This window comes from Oxyura jamaicensis, chromosome 8, assembly GCF_011077185.1.
Source record: "Oxyura jamaicensis isolate SHBP4307 breed ruddy duck chromosome 8, BPBGC_Ojam_1.0, whole genome shotgun sequence".
In the NCBI taxonomy this organism is placed as follows: domain Eukaryota; kingdom Metazoa; phylum Chordata; class Aves; order Anseriformes; family Anatidae; genus Oxyura; species Oxyura jamaicensis.
The window spans coordinates 26,853,305-26,873,525 of NC_048900.1; the positions used below are offsets into that span (position 1 = coordinate 26,853,305).

The 20,221-nt window shown below is 37.5% G+C and overlaps 1 protein-coding gene across 3 annotated transcripts in view; it reads right to left on the reverse strand.

Annotated features, from left to right (window-relative positions):
- The window catches only part of USP24 (ubiquitin specific peptidase 24), a 60,387-nt gene that overhangs the window by 19,431 nt on the left and 20,735 nt on the right, over window positions 1-20,221 (reverse strand). For 2 of the 3 annotated variants that reach the window (XM_035333016.1, XM_035333015.1), the window contains exons 11-41: window positions 19,980-20,094; window positions 19,347-19,450; window positions 18,698-18,805; window positions 18,078-18,173; window positions 17,821-17,982; window positions 16,540-16,584; window positions 15,886-15,993; window positions 15,114-15,263; window positions 14,419-14,550; window positions 13,777-13,888; window positions 13,462-13,538; window positions 12,461-12,601; window positions 12,255-12,308; window positions 11,944-12,059; window positions 11,246-11,312; window positions 10,971-11,081; window positions 10,489-10,587; window positions 10,240-10,410; window positions 9,512-9,597; window positions 9,270-9,363; window positions 8,852-9,007; window positions 6,447-6,544; window positions 5,615-5,710; window positions 5,231-5,459; window positions 4,737-4,896; window positions 4,328-4,483; window positions 3,676-3,746; window positions 2,752-2,912; window positions 1,854-1,915; window positions 935-1,126; window positions 627-744 (exon numbers count right to left, since the gene is read on the reverse strand). In XM_035333016.1, the coding sequence (XP_035188907.1) occupies window positions 627-744; window positions 935-1,126; window positions 1,854-1,915; window positions 2,752-2,912; window positions 3,676-3,746; window positions 4,328-4,483; window positions 4,737-4,896; window positions 5,231-5,459; window positions 5,615-5,710; window positions 6,447-6,544; window positions 8,852-9,007; window positions 9,270-9,363; window positions 9,512-9,597; window positions 10,240-10,410; window positions 10,489-10,587; window positions 10,971-11,081; window positions 11,246-11,312; window positions 11,944-12,059; window positions 12,255-12,308; window positions 12,461-12,601; window positions 13,462-13,538; window positions 13,777-13,888; window positions 14,419-14,550; window positions 15,114-15,263; window positions 15,886-15,993; window positions 16,540-16,584; window positions 17,821-17,982; window positions 18,078-18,173; window positions 18,698-18,805; window positions 19,347-19,450; window positions 19,980-20,094 (3,647 nt within the window). The remainder of the gene's footprint in view (window positions 1-626; window positions 745-934; window positions 1,127-1,853; window positions 1,916-2,751; window positions 2,913-3,675; window positions 3,747-4,327; window positions 4,484-4,736; window positions 4,897-5,230; window positions 5,460-5,614; window positions 5,711-6,446; window positions 6,545-8,851; window positions 9,008-9,269; window positions 9,364-9,511; window positions 9,598-10,239; window positions 10,411-10,488; window positions 10,588-10,970; window positions 11,082-11,245; window positions 11,313-11,943; window positions 12,060-12,254; window positions 12,309-12,460; window positions 12,602-13,461; window positions 13,539-13,776; window positions 13,889-14,418; window positions 14,551-15,113; window positions 15,264-15,885; window positions 15,994-16,539; window positions 16,585-17,820; window positions 17,983-18,077; window positions 18,174-18,697; window positions 18,806-19,346; window positions 19,451-19,979; window positions 20,095-20,221) is intronic. The other variant, XM_035333018.1, reaches the window with a different exon arrangement.

Here is a 20,221-nt window from a genome sequence, read left to right on the forward strand (position 1 = left end):
CATCGAGATGTTTGTGCTTAACATTCAGTAGCAAGGAAGTAAGGTGCCCAAAAAAAGAAGACAATTTGTTCCACCTCTGAGGACTAACAATCAGATTCTCTCTATTACTGTAACACTGATGGAGACACAGTGACTCATGTACACTGAGATGAGCTTTGGAAGAGCTAGACCAGACAGCTTCCTTGCTTGGAAGTGGTGACCTTAGACCTACAGCGTGCCAAACCAGTAGAAGACACTTTTCCTTAACTCTTCAATGGATCAAGCACGCTAGCCCTTTCTTCTGAAGGCCAAAGAAAAGGCTTTATTTAAGCAAAGGACAGAATGCTTGAGATGAACAGCAATGGAACAATACATTAAGATGTAGCAAGTCACATGCAGTCAATGCAGCAAGTTAATAAAAATGCCAGCTATTTAACTTAAAAAACCTGTTAAAGACACCAAGAATATGAAACTAACAAAAAACACTATTTGGGCACTTATGTAGTAAATATATAAATTGGAAAGGTATACTCTGGAGAAAACTCCAACATTGGTATGAACTCCATGCATCTATAGCCCCAGTGACACATTTACATTCATGAGTACTTGGACAAAACCCAAGACAAACAAAAAAAGCAATTTTTTACTTTGGATGAAAGTCTTGTTGACTGATTGCAGCACTGCCTGCTGGAGAATGGCTGTTCAGAATAATCCTGGATGCTCTGAAGAGGAAGTCATCCAATAACGGTTTAATCAAAGATGAACCTGTAACACAGTAATTCACATCTATTGTTGAACACATTATGGACTGAACTGCCAATGCTATTCCTTTCAGCTCTGTCACTTCTAATGATATATCTTCTACTTATATCTTCAAAACATTTTCTACGTAATTTTTAACACTGTGCAGAATTCATGCTGGTCTAGCCACTTTAGAATGAAAAGAAATACTTACCAACCATTTCCTTCTCTGCTCCACAAAGTGAAAGAAGAGTCTTGATGAGCCTTAAGTGTCCTGCTAACAAGATGTTATCAGCTTCACTGGTCTCACACTCAGCTGTTCGGTTGGGTTCAAAGTTGTCTAGCCAGGTGATCTCATCTTCTAACATGGCAGCTGGGCTTATCTTTAGCTGTTCCATTTCTGATGCTACAAGATAAAAAGGGACCCCCCCCAAAAAAAAAATCAGCAGTTCTACGTATGTATAAGTGTAGAATTTAAATACAAAGGATCTCAAACAAGCAGGTCTCAAACAAGAGTAGACAGCTTTTGAACTGGACTTCCACCCATGTGCTGTTATGTTACCAACTAGGAAACAATCAATGAGAGCATTTTCCAGGAAAGGGAATAGATTCTTGGAAAGGTTTCTTGAATTAGGTCAAACTGAACTCTGAGTGGGTACAGGCAGTGTGGAGTGGTAATATGTTTATATATTCTAATTACGGGGAAGGTGCTGCAGAGATTTACTCTGCAAGCTGAGTATACAGGTAGGTATTTCATAGCTCCTCATGGGGGAAACTGACTTATACTACCTAACTTAAGGCTCTTGATTATCTTACTATAATTTTTCATCTCTGATCTTCCATCTGAAGGCCTAACAGATTGTCTAATTTTCCCTCACAATATGTAAAAAGTGCACCTTCTGCAAAGGAACTCATTTCACTTTCCAAGAAGAATAATTGCCTTGCAGTTACCAAACACTGAGAATGGCCCGTATCAGGCATTAACAACACAGAATGGCCAGCACACTGGCAAGTCACAATGAGTTAATCCTCATAAAGTCTACATTCTGCATCTTTTCAACAGAAGGAAGACATGTCTAGAAGTTACAATCAGAACAGTATGTTTATCTGGGCAGTAACCTAAATGTACTTACATGTCAGGTCATCCAATAACTGACATCTCAGGTCAAAGTATTCTGTACATTGGGACAGAAGTCTAAAAAAGATACAAATAGAAGATTTTTTTAGAAAGAAGTTTCTAATTTTAGTTTAAGCAGTTACCTCTAAGGGCCATGTGCTCTGTCCATCTAATCCAAGCATTGTAGCTGTCTCAGTATTACTTCTTTTTGCATGTGCTACAGCTTTAAGACAATTGCTTCTGAATTTTTTTTTTTGGAGTAACATTTAACATTTTCTTCCCTCACCTCATAACAGTTAGATATCAAATGGTAACACATATTTTAGCTTCACAGTTACTCCTCTACTCAGATTCTTCTAGAAATTCTTCTAGACAGGTATATTCAGTAGTCTTTGGCCAGTCAGGGACATGTCAACAGGACTTGAGTCTTTGCAGGTGTAAGGGTTAACATAAACAAGACAACAGGTGAGGTTGGTTGTTCGGACATTATTGAAAAAGCTGGGCACTTCTGCATCAATTTATGTTCTGGATCTATACAATACTATCAAAAAAATTCAATGTTACTGTCACACATCCCATCACCTCTTCACCTCATTCAGGACTGGCCTCATTTTGACTACCACAAGAAAATCCTAGAAAGTCCTAGAAAGAGAATGCCTATTTAGCAGTTACAACCTCCAGGAAGTTAAAGAACAACTGTGTGAGTTCACAGTGGAAGAGTTGTACATTAATAATCCAGCTTTACTTCACTCTAATTTACTTACTTCCTGAACTTTCTGGGGTATGACAGGCATGTCTACTTTTCAGAGAATTGCAAAAACAGAGTCCTAATCACTTACACCTCAGAGCTTCCAAAGCACTACTGATTTAAAAGAGCAATAGGTTTCCTTCCTCAGTAAACACATCTGCCTTACCTCTGGTTAATCCCTCTCATGATGCTGGTTGGTGACCAAAGAGGCAGCTGGGCACTGAGAATCACACTCAGGAGAAACTGGTTTGGCTTCTGTACATCTGGGTGAGTTGATGTGTCAGTCTGACTAAGGGTGTACAACTGGTCACAGGCAACACGACGAATCTGAAAAAGTATCATTGTCAAGCACTAGACCCTACTCAATAGCTGCCAAAAATAAACTTCTGTTTGGTTAGAAACCTGACAAAACCCAGACACTGAAAATCTCATGGAAACTAGAGCATGAGCTCCAGACCCACCAGCCAGGCCTTCTCTATTTATGGGGATTTAGCAAACCACTTTCATGCCTCTGCTAACAGCTCTAATGCTTTATTAAACACAGACTACCAATTCAGATAAGGGGTGAAAAGATGCAACAACTTCATACAAAATAGGTGGAATGCAATGAAGTGTGGCTTGAAAATAGCCTCTAGATTTTTGAATACCTAGAATAATCTCAAATCAGAAAAATCTCAAATCAGAAAAAAATAAATTTTAGGAGGGTTCTGACATATGGAAGATTTTTTCAAAAGTCCAGAAGAGTCCAATAGATCTTACCCAAGTCTTTTCAGACAATAGTTCCTTGTTCCCCTTGTTGAGAAGATGGAAGTACTAGTATCATAGCATCTGTCTTACCAAAATTGAAGTATTTTCTGACTATTCAAAGCACAGGTCTGTGCCTTATAGATTACACAAGCCTAAAGAATGCAATACTTCAGCATTTGTTATACAGCACTAAGTACTGGAATTACTAGCCATTACACAAAGGCTACTTATGCAAATAATACTTGGATACTTGTAATGAACAATTTTAACTTTTGACCACATGAAATGAACAAAATATACACATTTCACTGAAACATTAAAGAATTTTCAGAGAAAGACTTACCTCAGCACTTGGTGATCCAAGCAGTATGTCAATGATAAAATCAGCAACACAAGGCAAATTGTAAAAAGATCCTAGAAGAGAAGAATACGAGGTTATCTTTTCTAGAATAATAATTTAAAATCACTCAGTTACAGTCTTACATTAAAATACCATATAGTACTTGCATGAAATACCCTCCTGTCAATACCAAAAGACAGGAATGAGTATTTGCATGTTTCTCCATCTCCGTCTGTCACCACAGACAGGCACTACCTCGTAACAGCATTTTCCTTCTCCTTCCACCACCACCACCGTTTACATTTCTTGTACACAAAGGTTCAAGTACTAAACATTAGCTGTGCAAACAGCAGCACGTGCAGAATTATATCCTTCAGAGCCAGTACAAATATTTATATGCTGGCAGTAAGGTAGCTTTCCCAGTGCATTTCACTATGGCACAGTACCACATGCCTTGTTTCATGCCACCTACTGTTCAGTCCTGGGTATAAAAAATGCATTTTTTAAATGAAATTGTGTTTCTCACTTGAGCTGAGAAGGTAACTTATAAATTCAGGAGTTTCTCATGTGTGTGTTTTTTTTTTTTTTTAAACCATCTTCAAAAGCCTTTGCCCCCCTTACTTATACTCCAAATACCAAGAAATCCATTTCATACCTAGCTGTTGACTGCGTAGCTGAAGGCAGGTTACTAACAGAGACAGGGCTTCTCCAGCAATCAAAGCATCTTTGGTAGATACAGACTGCTGTCTCACACAGATACCAGCATGCAGGGCTGTTGGCTCACTTTCACTTCCTGAACTGCAATTACTTCCTGTTATAAGACATGAACAAGTGCTATAATCCATTACATTTTTTTCAGATATCTTCAGGTCAGTTATCTGCAACTTAAGTCTTTTCTAAAAGCCATATGAACATACAACATTTTTCTCAGATTTATGCAATTCAGCTTCACACTTCACAGGTGTTAAATTAAGAATAAACCAAGTACTTTCATCCCTCAAGATGGCTTCCAAATGCTTTCTTCAATAAAGATGTTTTAAAAGATGGTAGGCACAGTAACCCACCTGAGCTGCTAAGTCTGTTTCGAATCCCTGCAGGAAATAAAGTGTTGCTTTCTTTTATTGGCTGACTACTTCCTACAAGGTCCAGTCGTCCTGCAGCAGCCGCCCAAGAAAGTCGCATGAAGCAAGCCACTGTGGAAGTGAAATCATTCACCTCCATAGTCTGAAGGAATAAGAAACAGTGTTAATTCTGTGACGCATTGACAGGCTTTGTTAATCATAGGGATAAGAGGAATGTATCTGCTGGATCATGTCAAATTCACATTTGGATTTTTTTTCCTCTTCTCTAACCAGGCTTAAGGACGCCTTAAGTTAGATGTTAAAATCCAGATAAAGGTAAGGAAGAGAGACTGATAACATGGATTTTCAGAGGCTTTTAAATGAAGCCTGGGCAAGAACTAGTATAGAAAGTAGACTTTTGATTGAAAATCCAGGAGTTATACAGATGCCAGAGATCACACTGCTACATCACCATAAATTATCAAACACTTCCTTACTTGTATGGCAACTCTTGCTGCTGGTATGATTTCTTCTACCCTAATGGAGGATCTATCAGACACAGAGAGCTGTCGATAGGATGACTTCTCAGGTGTTCCACAAATGGACATCTGCCTACTTCCTTGCCGGCTGACATTACGGAAGGGGCGTGAGGACAATGCTTCTACCCCATCTTTAATGAAATCCTCATCCAGTAAGGTAGGCATTGTCTGGCCAACAAGCAAGAACCTACATTCACAGAGCAGAAATATCAGGCTTATTTTTAAATGTTCACAGCAAGTGAATAACTGATACTTTGAGTTCTATTTCAAACTTAAGTATTACAAGGCACGCTCCAAGAGCCAAGAAAGTAGCACTTAATCTAATGAGTAGCAATTACTTACCTTGCAAGTTGCAGGCAGATGGAATAGACTCCCTGTCTGGTTTCATAGTCTACTTCTGATGGGATGGAGTCTCTCTGCATCACATTCACCACCAAACTTAAAAACAAATCAATAATACAGGCTCTGTTTGAAAGCATTTTACATTAGGAAAGAGGTGTGCAATTAATTTATCCCCATCCTTCCCTCCTCCTATTCACTCGATTGAATGCCAATTAAAACTGCCAAACTGGCAGCTTTGGAGACTAAATTTTCCCCTCCTGCATTTATAGATCGGAGATTTCTGTTCCTGCTGGTAAATGCTTCAGGATCTACGGGGTACAGAAATTTAAGAGCAACACATACTTGACAATTTTGACACAATTAGAAGCAGTTTTGCCAGGTCTTCCAAATGACTGTACCATATCTGTAGCGTCTGGATTTTGGTTGAATGGTCGAATTTAATTTGGTTCCCAATACACAATCCACGCTTTGCTAAAAACTGTCTGCTGGTGTATCTGCAGGACATAGCACCTGTAATGTAGCCACTTACGAATTTGAACTGAAAGAATGGTATTTCAATAGTTAGCATTTAACTACCTCTGTGTAAGCTGCACTCCATAGGCTTAGCTGCGCCTATCTTTATTTTGGTGTTAACATGATATACTCCATTACATTACTATGGTAGCTACGGTATCTTACCAGACCCTCACAAATGAAAGGATAGCTTTGGATAGACTTTTCCTCTAAAAAAAAAAAAAACGCAGCTCAAAACCTACAGCATGGAAAGCAGAACCACAGAGAACAGCTAGCTAAATGAAGTGTTACAAATAGAGTCAAGATTTTGAAATCTAACCTCAAACCTCCTGCTCTGAGGAAATTTTCACAGAAAGACTTGGCACAGTTTCTTGCCATTTCATCATCTGCAGTTGGCATCAGCTTGGAGCTCAGTACCTAAAATAAAGTATCCACACATAAATCTTAGTATTCCTTTAGTGCTGAAGGTCAAAACTATAATAGAAAAAAATCCACTACTAATGGAATTAACAATGCAGCTCTATATGAAGCTCTAGTTTGTAAAGAGAAATCATACTAAAAATATCCAGGACAACAAAGACTATTACAGATATTTATCCTGTATCAAAGGGCATTTTATTTTCCACTGCTGTTTACTTACTAAGAGGATAAAGTACATAGTCTAGCCTGTGAAATTTGTCTTCAGGCTCAGAAGGAACTCCTTAAAAGCACAAATCCTTCTCCTTTCTAGATTTTCACTTGACAGCAGTCAATAAAACACCCTAGTGATGGCTTATTAACTCATGTCTTCTGAAACACAATTAATTATAATTTTCTCTTTTTTTTTTTTTTAAAGATGGTCCACATAATTCTAGAGCCCTTGTGAACTTCACCTCTGCATCATCCCTCTTGTTTTAAGTCAGCACTGAACTTCACAGAATCCAATTACACTCGGAAATATGGATGTAGAATTCTGCAGTCTCTGTTGGTACATTTATAATCCATTTCACTCTTTTTAAAACCAAAATAAATAGAAAAAAATATAGGAGTTATTTGCTTTCTTGAGGAGTCCCTTCAGCATGTACAGCCAACAATGCTGCACATGGAAAAACAGAATATATCATTTCCATGTCCACATAACAGAAACATGGTTTACAGAGTTCCAGGTATGAAACCTTATTACAACATTGCATGATCTAACACTGAACCTCTGAGACAGTTTTCATCTGTCACATGCTCTAAAATTTGCTGTGCACATTCTTCAGAAAGCAGTTACCCCAATGCTCCAGACTGGTTTCCTAGTGTTTGAACAGGTTACCAGCTGGGGGAATAAAACACCATGCCATCTTTTTCTGACAATACTCATCTTCCAACTGGCTTGACTGGATTTGAGGAGCAAGTCCCCTCATAAGTTCTACACATCTAATCCAATTTACTACTACTTATTCCTTGCCAGAAAAACAAGCAATTTATTGCTTGCTTTCATTATTTTCTCTGGCATACAAGCAGATAGCCATCTTGTCACACTGTAAGATAGCCTGCCAGTTCAACAAAATATCTTTGCTGTGATATGTTAAGCCATTTGCTTTCAGTTGTAGAACTTGTCAACACATTTTAGAGACAAATATATTTTATTCCAGCTTGACAGAAAAAAGAGGAACCCTACCACTGCGATGGGATGTCAGAGCGTAGGATGATCAAGAGCGAATGTTAAGACTGCAGAAGTCCAAAGGAAGGCAACTATAACAAAATTCCTACAGCAGTCTTGGCACACGCTGAGAAGGACAGAACAGTAACTTTGTCCACTGCTTTTGAAGCTGCTAGCAATGATCCTGCATCTTCATATTGGTCAGACTGCATTTGTAATGTGTCCTTATTAAGGGTGCGATCTGTGAGCTTAGCTAGAAACTGCCCAGTTTCTAGAGTGTGCAGATTAACGTGACATAAGAACACCATCAACTGAACCCTCTTATTCTCTTTAAAATCCATGCACTGAGCTCTTGGGAAGAACCTTTCTACAGTGTCCAACCCAGTGTTTTAGACTTCTGGATAAAGAACTTACTCAGGAGAATACTTAGGGTTAAAAAAAATTGTATGCATTCCACTCACTTTGCATGCACAGTTAAAACAGGCCAGAAGCTCCTGGGTAAAAGCCCTGCGCATTTGGATAGTGAAAATTCTTCACAGCTGAATGCTTCAAGAAATATTCCTCCTTAGCCTCTACAGACAGAATATGGTAGACTTATGTAGAAGGAAAATTAGCATTCTTTTTGCCAGCTCCCTCTGAATCTCTAGTATTATTCTCCCTTAAAATAATCAACCTTTCAAAAGGATTTGAGTAGAAACAATTAAACTAAACAACTACTCCCTTTCATTTTTAGGAGGACCAACATTTTTATATGATAAAAAATTCATTAAATATCTGGAGATTCAGGCAGGAATTGCACCTAAGCAGTAAGGATTTCAACATTTCTCTGCTTCTCTCCACATAAATTAAAATACTCCTTCCACCTTGCAATCACAAGAGAGGTGTGGCTTCACAGTAAAGTCTCTAAAGTGGATTTTTTTTTTTACCCCTTCTGTTACAGGGAATTTACTGTATACAGAAAAGCAGGCTACGACTCGACACGTGCATTTTCCATAGCGTCATGGTGAACTTGAGGCCTCCTGCCCAAGAAAATTTGATCTATTTAAACCTTAGCACTCAGAAACACAAGTATGAAAGAAGAAAATTTGTTTTCTTACCTCTAGATTGTAGAGTACTCTAAAGGTGGACATGCCTGGAGCAAAAGATCTGAAAAGACTTTCTAGTATTGAACTAGCACTGGGCTGATGTTGGTGTTTTGAAGACAAGGAGGGGGATTTTGAAGACTGAGAACTTGATTCTGAGAGCAGTGTTTTCTAGGAGGAATAAGTCACAAAAAAAGATATTTTTAGACTACTGCAGTTTGTTATAATTGGCAACATTATATTATCTCATATAATCCCTATAATAACCCTTTCATCTCCAAATGCTCAGAAATAAGTCATTAACCGTTAAGATGAGCATTGTTTTGCAGTAGCTTCAAACCCAAAGATCGTCATTATACAGATAACTTAAGAAATCTGCTAGTAAAACCCTTTTTGTTAAGCTCACCAGCATTTGGTACTGTTTAATCCATACCTTCCTTCCCAGGGAATCAAGCTGATCAAGTGCCTCTTGAATAGCTGGGTCAGTAGGAATTAAAAGCAGAAGTTTTCTCACTCGCAGCGTTATTCTGAAAAGTTATCAGAAATTACTTAAGCAAAAGAGGGCTCAGCCACACTGTGGCCAGGTGAATACTTATACACTATAAAATAAGCAGCTATTTGAGCTTTGCAACACGAGCATTTCTTCAATATTTGATAACCACTTAGCTTGCTTACCTTGGCTCCTCTAGATTGGCAAGCTGGTAAAGCATATCAAACACATTACACACGAGAGCCATGACTACTCCAGGGAGGGATTTCTCCTGAAAATTAAACAAAAAATACACAAGGTATTTTTTTTTTCTCCCCACTCTGTTGTAATTTAATAGAACTCTTCATCGAAGCAACTGACCCAGATGTCATCCTGGCTCTGTGAAATCCCATCTACCTTCCAGATTGAGACAACATTTGAATTTTGCTATTACCCCATTTCCCTTTTAATAACATCAACTATTATTTAACATTCACATAACAAAGCAGACTAGGAGTGGTCTGAATATGCTAGTTTATACTTTCTGGTTTATTTTCATACTGCAGCTTTATTAACAGTGAAAATCTGGAAATCTCTGCTCCAGTCAAGTATGTAACCTCAAAATTAAGTCAGGAGTCACTTGTTCCAGGATTTAACAGAGATTAGTGTAGCCTGCTTGGTACTTAAGTGATGAAATAGGTTTTAAAATCAAATCCAAATGTGTAAGACAATTGTGCATTTAAATACTTTGTTTCAATTGCTGTTGGAAAGGAAATCTAGGCTTCTAAGGACTAGATAATGAAGCTGATGGAAAAAGCTTCTGTCCCAGCTTCCTGTATCTATTCCACCACCCAAGCTGTGTACTGCCCTACTACCCCCTTGCTACTGCATCCCCTTCAAATCCAAGGGCAGTTTTCAGGCTACTTTGCTGTACCTGTTCCATTGCATAGGATGAACTAAATACACCACTGCTGTTGCTGGAAGTGGTTGAGGAATCGGCTGAGCTCCCTGATGGCGTCCCGCTTCCTGATGTTTTTACTGTAAGGATTTGTTCATCAGAGAAGCCCAATTGGTGGAGTAGTTTCTGATCTTTATTTACTGTTAGCTGCAAGAAAATATCTATCATTTAGTTCTGAAAGAGAGATTCGATTTTTATACAGAATGAAAATTCTAGTTAACGTACCAGGCTGTCATTGGCAAATATCTGTATATTATCCACAGGAGAATTCAACATCTTTGCTATCTTCCACCTGACGCTCCCTACAGTTTCATTGCTATGAGCCTGTAAAATTAAATGACATTTGTTCAGTATGCCTGCTCAAGAACTCAATCCTGACAGCAAAAAAGAAACCTTTCAAGAAAGTTCTCCTGCTTTGGATGGTACAGGTATTAAGGTATAAAAGAGACTACTGGGGTGTGACAGTACTAGAAATGCTCTATCACTAACAGCAAGGAAACAACTTTTCCTCCTTACAGTGATGATCAAAACCATTTATGCTACAGACACTTCCATTACTGTAGGCTTACACACACGTTTAGCATTTTTAGATAGATTTCACAAGCTGAGTCCTTAAAAACAGCTGCCTCCATTAAGACCAAGTATCAAAAAGACCAAGTAGCTACAAGATCAACATGGCATGGAACACACAACCTGTCCACACATACCTCTATGGTGAAGGTATCTTTGGTAGATTCATATGTAACATTAAGAGTTAAAATATGTCCATTAAAAGAGGCACCATGAGGTAGAATAGTTCGGGGAACAGAGTAAAGGTCCTGCCAGAAGAGAAGGACAATGGTAAATACCATCCTTGAGAACAAAGACATTTTTATGATGACATCTAACAAATTTACTACAGTTACATAGGTTTAAGTTACTTTCACTGTTTTTAATAATGTTGAAAGTTGCATTCTTGCCTAGGAAGAAATTTTTATCTTACCTCTATTGTTATCACATAACGCTCTGCCAATAGCAGCAGTCTCTCAATTATTACAAGTTTAGTTGACCTAGGAATAAACATCCAAAATAAATTACTTGTCTTGGAGATTAGTTTTCAATGCCCATGTATAGCAATCATCGATTAACTGTTTTCAAATGCAGCTCCTTAATACTGGGAATAATTCAGTTTTAACAAACTAGGAAAATAGGTCAAGAATCTTGCGTTACGCTGCTTGAGACATACTGAACTTCAGAAGAAGCTTCATGTTTCCAGAGGTCACCTCCGTGCTCATATATTTAAGCTATACACGCTTAAGCATGCATAAATTAAAGGGAAGGATGAAAAAACATCCTTTTCTCTCTCAAATAAAAACCAACATGTTACCCCAGAAACAAGACCAGTAGGATGGCAATTTTGGAAACTTTAGCACTCAGGCTTTCAGCTTTTTTATTTATATATATATATATTGTTTTTTAATACTTTTTTTCTTAAAAACACAGGTTTTGTTAAAATATTTTTGGAACTCAAATTACATTGTGACAGAATATGCAACTACCAATAATGAGAAATGAACACTGAACAAAATATTGCTGGCCAACACAGTAACTCAGCAATTTTGATTATCACTCAAAATCAGTCAGGAAGCTGCTGGGAACAAACATACGTGGCCATATTTGCCTTTTTGAAGACAAGCTTACCTGTAAGGAGATTGAACTGATGTTGCTACTGTAGGCATAGCAGTTGCTGTAAGCATTTTTGTAGCTCTTGTAACAGCGTGTGTTAATGTTGGACCACCGAGTGCTGAACTGGCTGCCTAGAATATGAAGCAGAGCGTAAGTGGTTGTTTAAACAGACCATTAGTATGTGCCAGAGAGCTACAAGGACAAGAAATGCCTGTGGAATTATTTTATTCTTTAAATAGAATTACCATAGTCAATTATTCTAACCCTACGATAAAAAAGACTGGAAGAGGACATAGGTACAAGAATAATTAAAGTTTGCCTTTTACCTCCAATCGTGTGTAGCAATCAGCAATGAATTTCTTGTGCAGTGATACTGAATCCTGCAGATACAACAGGCAAATGATTTAGAACTTAATACAAAAACATAGGAATTACTTATAAACTGAAAGAACCCAACAAACTATACATTTTAACATGCGGAGTGTCAAATTGCTCTGAATGTCAAAGCATTTTCATATACAAATACGTTTACCTTTTTCAATCTAGGAGTTAGGTTAATATAGCTGTAATTTATTATCAATTGAATAGCTTCATTTGCAATTTCTTCATCAGGTGATTCCATTGCAATCTTCCAAATGAAATCCATTCCTATTAATTCCAGTTTTTCTACACTCTATGCAAAAAAGAACAGCAGTAAACCATGACTGGATTTCTTAAGTAAAATTGAGTTCAAACAGGGGAACAAAACAGTTTTTCATCTGCTGGGAAAGCACCTATCGATTAAATCTTCACAATTTTCTTTTCCAACATGTTGCCAAGGCTTGCCACATTGCAAAGTGACATCAATAGCTGCAAACTTACATACTTATACTAGAAACAAAGCATTTGTTTACAGGCGAAGTTCCAAAGAGCACTTCCAGTCAAGCCAAGTGAAGAATTTTAAAGTTCAAAACCATTGAGAAAATGTAATCAGGAATGGAATTTGTTTCACAGAGGTCAATGTGGTAACTAACCACATAATAAAACATCATAAAACCTGCTACAATACTTGGCAAAAAAAATGCATTTGAAGTAAGTTAACTCTGTGATAGAGATCTAGAATGCCTACGGAAAACTACTTAACATAAAACCATTAATTTAACAAAACCAGTCAAGGATCACAAGTTAAAAAAAAGCTGTACGCTAGAACTTGACTATGATAAGCCTAAGTCCCCTGTAAAGAATTAAAAAAAATCCATTTTCCTGCCAAGGAGAAGCAAGAGAAATTCACACTAGAATTCATGACTGTTACTAGACCTGTGCAGAATTTTAGAAGCTACATACCAGCTTCTTGTTATCAATGGCCGAACTTTTCCCGTAGTTATTTCAGTATTTTAGCTTCAGAATTTAACAACATTAATGCTAGAAGGACAATCTGCATACTAACACAAACACGACCGTATCAAACAGCTGATACAGAATGCTTGTCTAACCTCCTCCCTTCCTCAAGATGCCACAAGTAGTACACAAGAATGAACCTGACAGAACACTCACCAACTGAGTCCCTTGTCTCTTCAGTCGATGGTCACACAGGTTCACATTTTCAAAGAAAGTCTTAAATAAACTAAAACCTGAAAGTGAAAAATGATGTAAGCTTTTTATTCAGGTCAGTACAAGTTTCTATCCTTTTTAAAGAGACATATCAAATGCAAGAGATGACCTTTTTCTTCTGTAACTATTAAAACTCAGAATGATAGAAAAAGACCCCTTTATTTACAGAGCTGCTCGATATTTGATTTGAAGACTTAGAAAGCAAAGTACTGGTATTTATTTAAAAAACAGTTCTGTTGACCAACATAATTTTCATACCATTCATAGTAATTTCATACGACTCTAGTTTAAGAATTTTCTCTTTGAAGAGCTGTTGCTGTACATCACTCTCTAGATCATGTTGTCCTTTGGTAAACCACTCAAAGCACATCTGTGAACAAAAAGCAGATATATTTTTACCCCATTGCCATTGCAAGTATTTTAGATTGTCACTGCTGTATAAAACTATGTCAGATATTATAGTAACTTATCACACAAGAGTTTGATCTGCAGCAAGAAGTTCAAAATCTCATTTTAACTTTACTTATTATACCAGCTGTACTGCAGCATTGGGGCACTTCATCTTGACACTCATCTCGCACCCAAATATCACTGAACATCTCTTTTATGACCCTGCAAGCTTTCAGGCAGTAATTTCCCAGCTAGCATCCATAAACTTGCAACTAATCTCCTCACCGGCATTTCTCTTCCAGTCAAGTTTAATGTTCAAAGAGCATCCCAGTCATAAGCAAACATGTAACACAACAGTGGTTTCATTAGCTTACACAGCAAGCATGTAATGCCTTATTACTTAATGTTTACTACTTAAGTTCCATGCATCTCCACAAATAAAGGTTCATGAATAGCACATCTAAGATTCACTCTGCAACCACTAACAGCAGCTTTCTGAGTATTTCTTACCTCTCGATCTAACTCGCAAACATCCTGGCCAGTTACAAGGCATTCCCAGATCTCCCTGGCACGATTCCAGCCCAAATAGAGAGTGGCTTCTTGCAGAAAAAATGCCAAAAATTTTAGATGTGCTTCCAAATACTGAAAAAGGAAACAAATGCAGTCTTAAGATTTTTCTTTCCATAACAAGAACTCTGAACATTTTTTTTTTGTTATGACAAACTTAGTGATTGAATACGAGTACACTTTGCAAAACCTGAGGACTACAAACTCTCTGAAATGATCTGAAATTAGCTTTTTTTTTTATACCTATTTCAACACAGTTAAAATTACTGCTTTTTAATTATCTTTCTAAAAATGCTTCAAATTGAAGTTTGCATAGAAGCTGAAAGCTGCACAAGCTTAGAGACAGGAACTCTTGGGATAAGGAGATCATGTTCTCAACAAATTAAGAGACTCTGCAAAGAAACTTGTAGAGTGTGATGTTCCATCACCCTTGCTACGTAATATAACAAGGCTGTAATAATTCCCAACAGATGAGTGTCAGAATTATGAATAAAAACTAGTGCAATTATTCTCCAGACAGAAATTACTCCAGTGAACTCCCCAAATGAAAAAATCAACTAATTTTATGAGACTTGGTCAGTGATACACTGCATCATGTTTTCAACCCCCTAAGGTAGTAAGAAATGCAGGTTCAATACCTCCCGGTAAGTGTATCGGCCATCCACTAACGTTCCTCCAACAAGCCCTCCAGGACCTGCCACAGATGCAGCCAAACGGTGGCATGATATTAAGCTTCCTGTCACCAACTTCACTATTTCAAAGTTTTTCTTTAAATCTTGAATAATGCTCTTGGTAAAAGAAAAAAAAAAAAGTAATAAAAAACAAACAAATATAAGAGGTTTCAAAATAAAATATATAAACAGACATGCATTCGGCAGCCTGGTCTTTTACAGAAAAGTGTTTTTTATGGAAAGGATTATGATCCCCTCTCACCAGAGTCAGCTGTACCCCTTCCAAATATCCAAAGCCCTCTGGCGATACCATTTTCAGCATATGCTGAAATATGCATGCTGCAGATTGCAAACCAAGTCCCACACCTCCACTTAGCCATAGAATAACATACGAGTTGCTGGTATTTCAGTCTGTTTTCCAACTGTCAATGTCAATACAATTACAAATTAGCTGCTCTAAACATTAGCCATGGTAACTTCTTAGAGACATACTTGTTAATTATTCTACAAAAAGCTGAGAATAAAATAAACCAGTCCGGACACAGCAAACAGATTTTATTTATACACATACACAAATGGACAGCACACAACACAGCCTCTCTACTTGTACTTTTACTTTATGCTACATCTCTAAGCTGTACTTATCAGTGTTTCCCCCCCCCCTTTTTCTAAACTCTAGGGAAGCAGAGCCATACAGACATAACAAGGGTGTCAAAATAATCTCAGCACATATTCTTACCTTGTCTTGTTTTTGGTAAGTTTGCTTAATAAATGAGCGCGTGATTTCATGAAGCTGACGTAACGCTGGCACCACCCACACAAACTGAGGATTGTTGTGCTGGGATGACTAGTAGTAAGAAAGGTAAAAAAGAATTACACACGTGTACATGCGTAGCAACGTATTAACTCTCCTCTTAGATTCCTAAAGAGTAATGATTTCCATTAAAACCCGTTTCAAAACAACAGTTACTAGCTCAGAAGGGTTCAGTGACTTGTTCCTGGTTCCCTTCCGAACACCGAAGGTGCCCCTTTACCTTCTTCAAGATGTCCTTTGAAGCATTTTGCTATGATTATTAAGCCCAAAGTACCACCTCCTTGCTAGAGAACATGCAAATTTAGTACACAAAAACTCAGTTGCACCAGAGAGACAACAACCACCACCTTCCTCAATTACAGGAGATAAAGCAGGCCAGTTAGGGCTTTGAAGGGCAAATACAGTCAAATGAGGTTACTTATTGTTAAGATGAGAATAACAGATGAAAAAAATCTGAAGTACTACCAAGGGTTAAGAGATGAAAAGAAATTTCTGATTTGGTGCTGCAAGGAGCCCTCTGATAGGAAGCAAAGGCTATTTAAGCTGCATTTTGAAAGAGATCCTACAAAAGGATCCTACCTCATTGTTAGAACTGCTCATCACTTTTCTGGGAGGCTTCATGTTCTGTAAAGTTTGATCACACAAACCAGTACTGAAGTTTTTTGTTCAGATAAGTGATGTCTGGTTTAAATATCGACAACAACCAATATCACCTGCTCACTTAGAGACACCAAAGTAACCTGCCCGTAACAGTGTTCTACTGAAGACTCCCTCATGTAGCTGAGAATGCTGTCTTAATATTACATTCCCTCCCAATTTATGTCTTAATTTCCCCTAGCACAGGGAAATAAGCAAATGATGTATTTTTAAAAGTGTATTGTATGTTTGCCCCATTTTTTTCCAGCCTATAGTTACAGGTTTCCGTTAGCGTTCCCCACTGCAGCACCTTTGTTAAGGCCCTTGGCAGAATGCAATTAAAAAGAATGCAAGAACAGGAAAGCATAAGATCAGAAAAGACTGCAATTTTGCAGACATCGAGAACCCAAACTTGTAAATCTGTATTCACAAACAGAGGCAAAAAAGAAAAGAGTGATCAATATCAAAAACCAGCATACTGTGCTTCCTAAAGAACTAACATCCTCTACAGATGCTGCATGACAGACAAAACCTAGTTTACCATGAGAGAAGTATATGAAAGATGTATAAGCCTTTTGCTTTATGGGCATATTTCCAATTAAAAAAACAAAAACACAACAGAAGATAGGAGAATGCTTGCAAATCTCAGAAAACTGCCTGCTATATGAATAGTGAAGGATAGAGCAGGTACAGTCTGTTAAGCCATGCACGTGTCTGCTGCTGCCAGACACATCTTAGCACAGGCATGCCCAAGAATGGCTTCTTCCATGTTAGATGAAAAGTTTTTTAAAATTGAAACACAAAACTTCTATGATTTAAATATTGATTTATTTAAATACTGATTTGCATTTTGAGACTTAGTGGACATGCCAGAAACACATGCTTAACTCAAAGAAAACTAATTTAAGCTTTTCCGTGAAAGGGACAGTTAAAATACTGACATACCTTTATAGTGGTTCCATTTGCAAATTCTAACCTTGGGCCCATCCTGGTAGTTTCCCATAAACTGATCATTCCTTGTGCTGAAAATTTGTTTAAAACAAAGGCAAGAGACTTACTACAAGTCTCAGGGTCAAACTGGCTCACACAAAGCCTACCCCTTTCATGGACTCCCCAAGGTAAGAACTTACAGATGGGACATACAATTTGCACATCTTGGAAGAAGAGGGCAATATCAAGGCTAAATAATGTTTCATTTTGGAAGAGACAAAATAATAAACCAACCCTTTTTATATCCTCTATGCATTTAATGATGTAACTTCTTTTGATCGCCTCTTTCACTGCATAGGCGTCACTGAGGATTGTCAGGTGTTCCTCCAAGGCCTGCTGTATTAGACTGCATGGCAGTGTTGGAAGATGAGCCAGCTCCCAGAGGACCTCCAGAACCTACAGGAACAAATCCAGAATTGATCAGGACCTGGAAAGTGCAAAGACTACAAATCCTATATTTAATAAAGAAAACAAAAAACACATTCACGTGCCTTTCCAGTGGTTGTTTCCACCCGTGCTTCTCGACCAATGCGCCCTATCAGGCTCAAGAGCTTCTGCCGCACTCTATCACTCTCTGTTTCCCAGCTCTGTACAGCAAAGAAATAACGTTCACTATTACAGCACCAAAAACCGTCAGTCTGTTAAGTCTCAAGTGGACGCAAAAACATAACTAACAATTGTTTTACCGTAGGATAATCAAAACACAAAGCAAGTATATTTCTACCATGTGTATTTCCTCATTTTTGTTACTGGCAATGATAGTACTCATTTGCCCAATTGATTTTTCAAATACCAGCTATAAGAGATCAGATATAATAAAATCTCACTTTAAGTGCTTTTGCACTGAATATATAACAATTAAAATCTAAGTCAATTAGTAGTATAGTAGCAATCATGTTTTGGGGTTAACAAAAAAAATCAGTATTACAAGTGTTGTTTTACAGCCAACTTTTTTTTTTTTAAACATACACACACAAATATGTTTTACTTTACATTTATAACTAAGATACAGATGTATGTATCTTAGATGTATCTTGCCTTTTGGTAGGCTGAATGTAGAACCATTTTTAAGTACTTCTACTAAGGAACGTAAATTTATATTACAACTTACCTTTTGGATTAGAACAAATAAGTGATTAAGCTGGTCAGAGCTAAACTTCACAGCAGCTGCAGCAATAATGGTATGTATGTTTTCAATCACAGTGGAAGATTGTCCTGACTGGAAAGAAGAAGGAAAACACAAGAAGGTAGGTTTTAATCCCAAGTGAGGTAGTGAAAAAGTCTTCAATGTAAGCATTATTCTACTATTTCTATAATGAGAAAGGATAACAGCTTTGGACGTGTTAGAAATGCAAGCTAGGAATCACTGACTCTGCTCCTTGTTCCGTTGGCACAGAGGTCGTTAGAAGCAACTCAAAAGCAGGAAAGAACAATGGTCCAACTTGGTCCACCATGGCCCCACAGCAGGAGCAAAAATAGCTTCCTTGCAAAAAGGGAGGAGGGTCAAGCCTGTAAGACTTAGAGTAGACAGCCCAAATCTTGAAAACATTGTCTTGTCTCACTTACTCTTTAATATACAGATTTATACTGATGTTCGAGCACACTGACAACCTCTTATGTCTCTCATGGAAGGAGCCAAGCAAATATGATAGAGCAGACAAATGAATAGCTAACATTTCACCAGCTAAAGTACTTTTTATTACCAAGTTCTTATTTTTCCAAGGCAGCTTAAAAGCATCTGCCTAATCTTGATTGCTTACCTGTATTCTCCAAATCTTAGTTAGCTCATCTAAAGATAATTTACTGCCCAGCAGTTCAATAATTCCCTTTATACGGTCACAGTATTGCGCTTGGTCTATATTACCTATGAAATAAAGGATGGCAATTGAATTAATTTACTTAAATCATTAGACACATTAAATGCATAAGAATAAACAAATTACATTAAAGAATAAAGGGACAAGAATACAGTTATCTTTATCCTAAAATTCTCAATCTACTGCTACAGAAAAATTCAGTCTAAAGAAGAAAAAAGAACAAGCTTCCTTCTATTCTTGTTTTACTTCATACATCTGATAGAATCTACTCCTACATGGCCTTACTGCTTGGAAAAAAAAAAAAAAAAAAAACTTTTCTCTCTTCTACAGACTTAAAAATATAGGTAAGCTGAGAGTGAAAACCTCAGGTACAGCAGAAGACGATTGCACAAATGTCAAAGAAAACTAGATGATAGCAGAAATCTGCTGGGTTTCCTCACTCTGTTCTGACAATGACAAAATCCTTGAACTCATTTGATAGTAATGCTTCACTAAAATGTATTAAAAAGGATGGACCACATTTTTAAGTTTAAGATATTCAAAGCACATGCCAAAGATCTTTGTGAAAGCGCTTACCTTCCAGAGCAATCGACAGGACAGAATTTTCTACTAGCCAGTTTAGTAAGCGGTCTGTATCTATTGCATTCTTCACCGACTTGGACACAGTGCTGTCTTCTATTAATTTGGTTACCTAGAAATTGCAAAATGTGAGATTCTAATGATGCACATGCATCAGAAGTGCTTATAATGAAATCTACTCAAAGAGCTTTCTATGAAGCTTAAGTGTGAATCCTGAAATATTTTGAGCACAGAAGAAT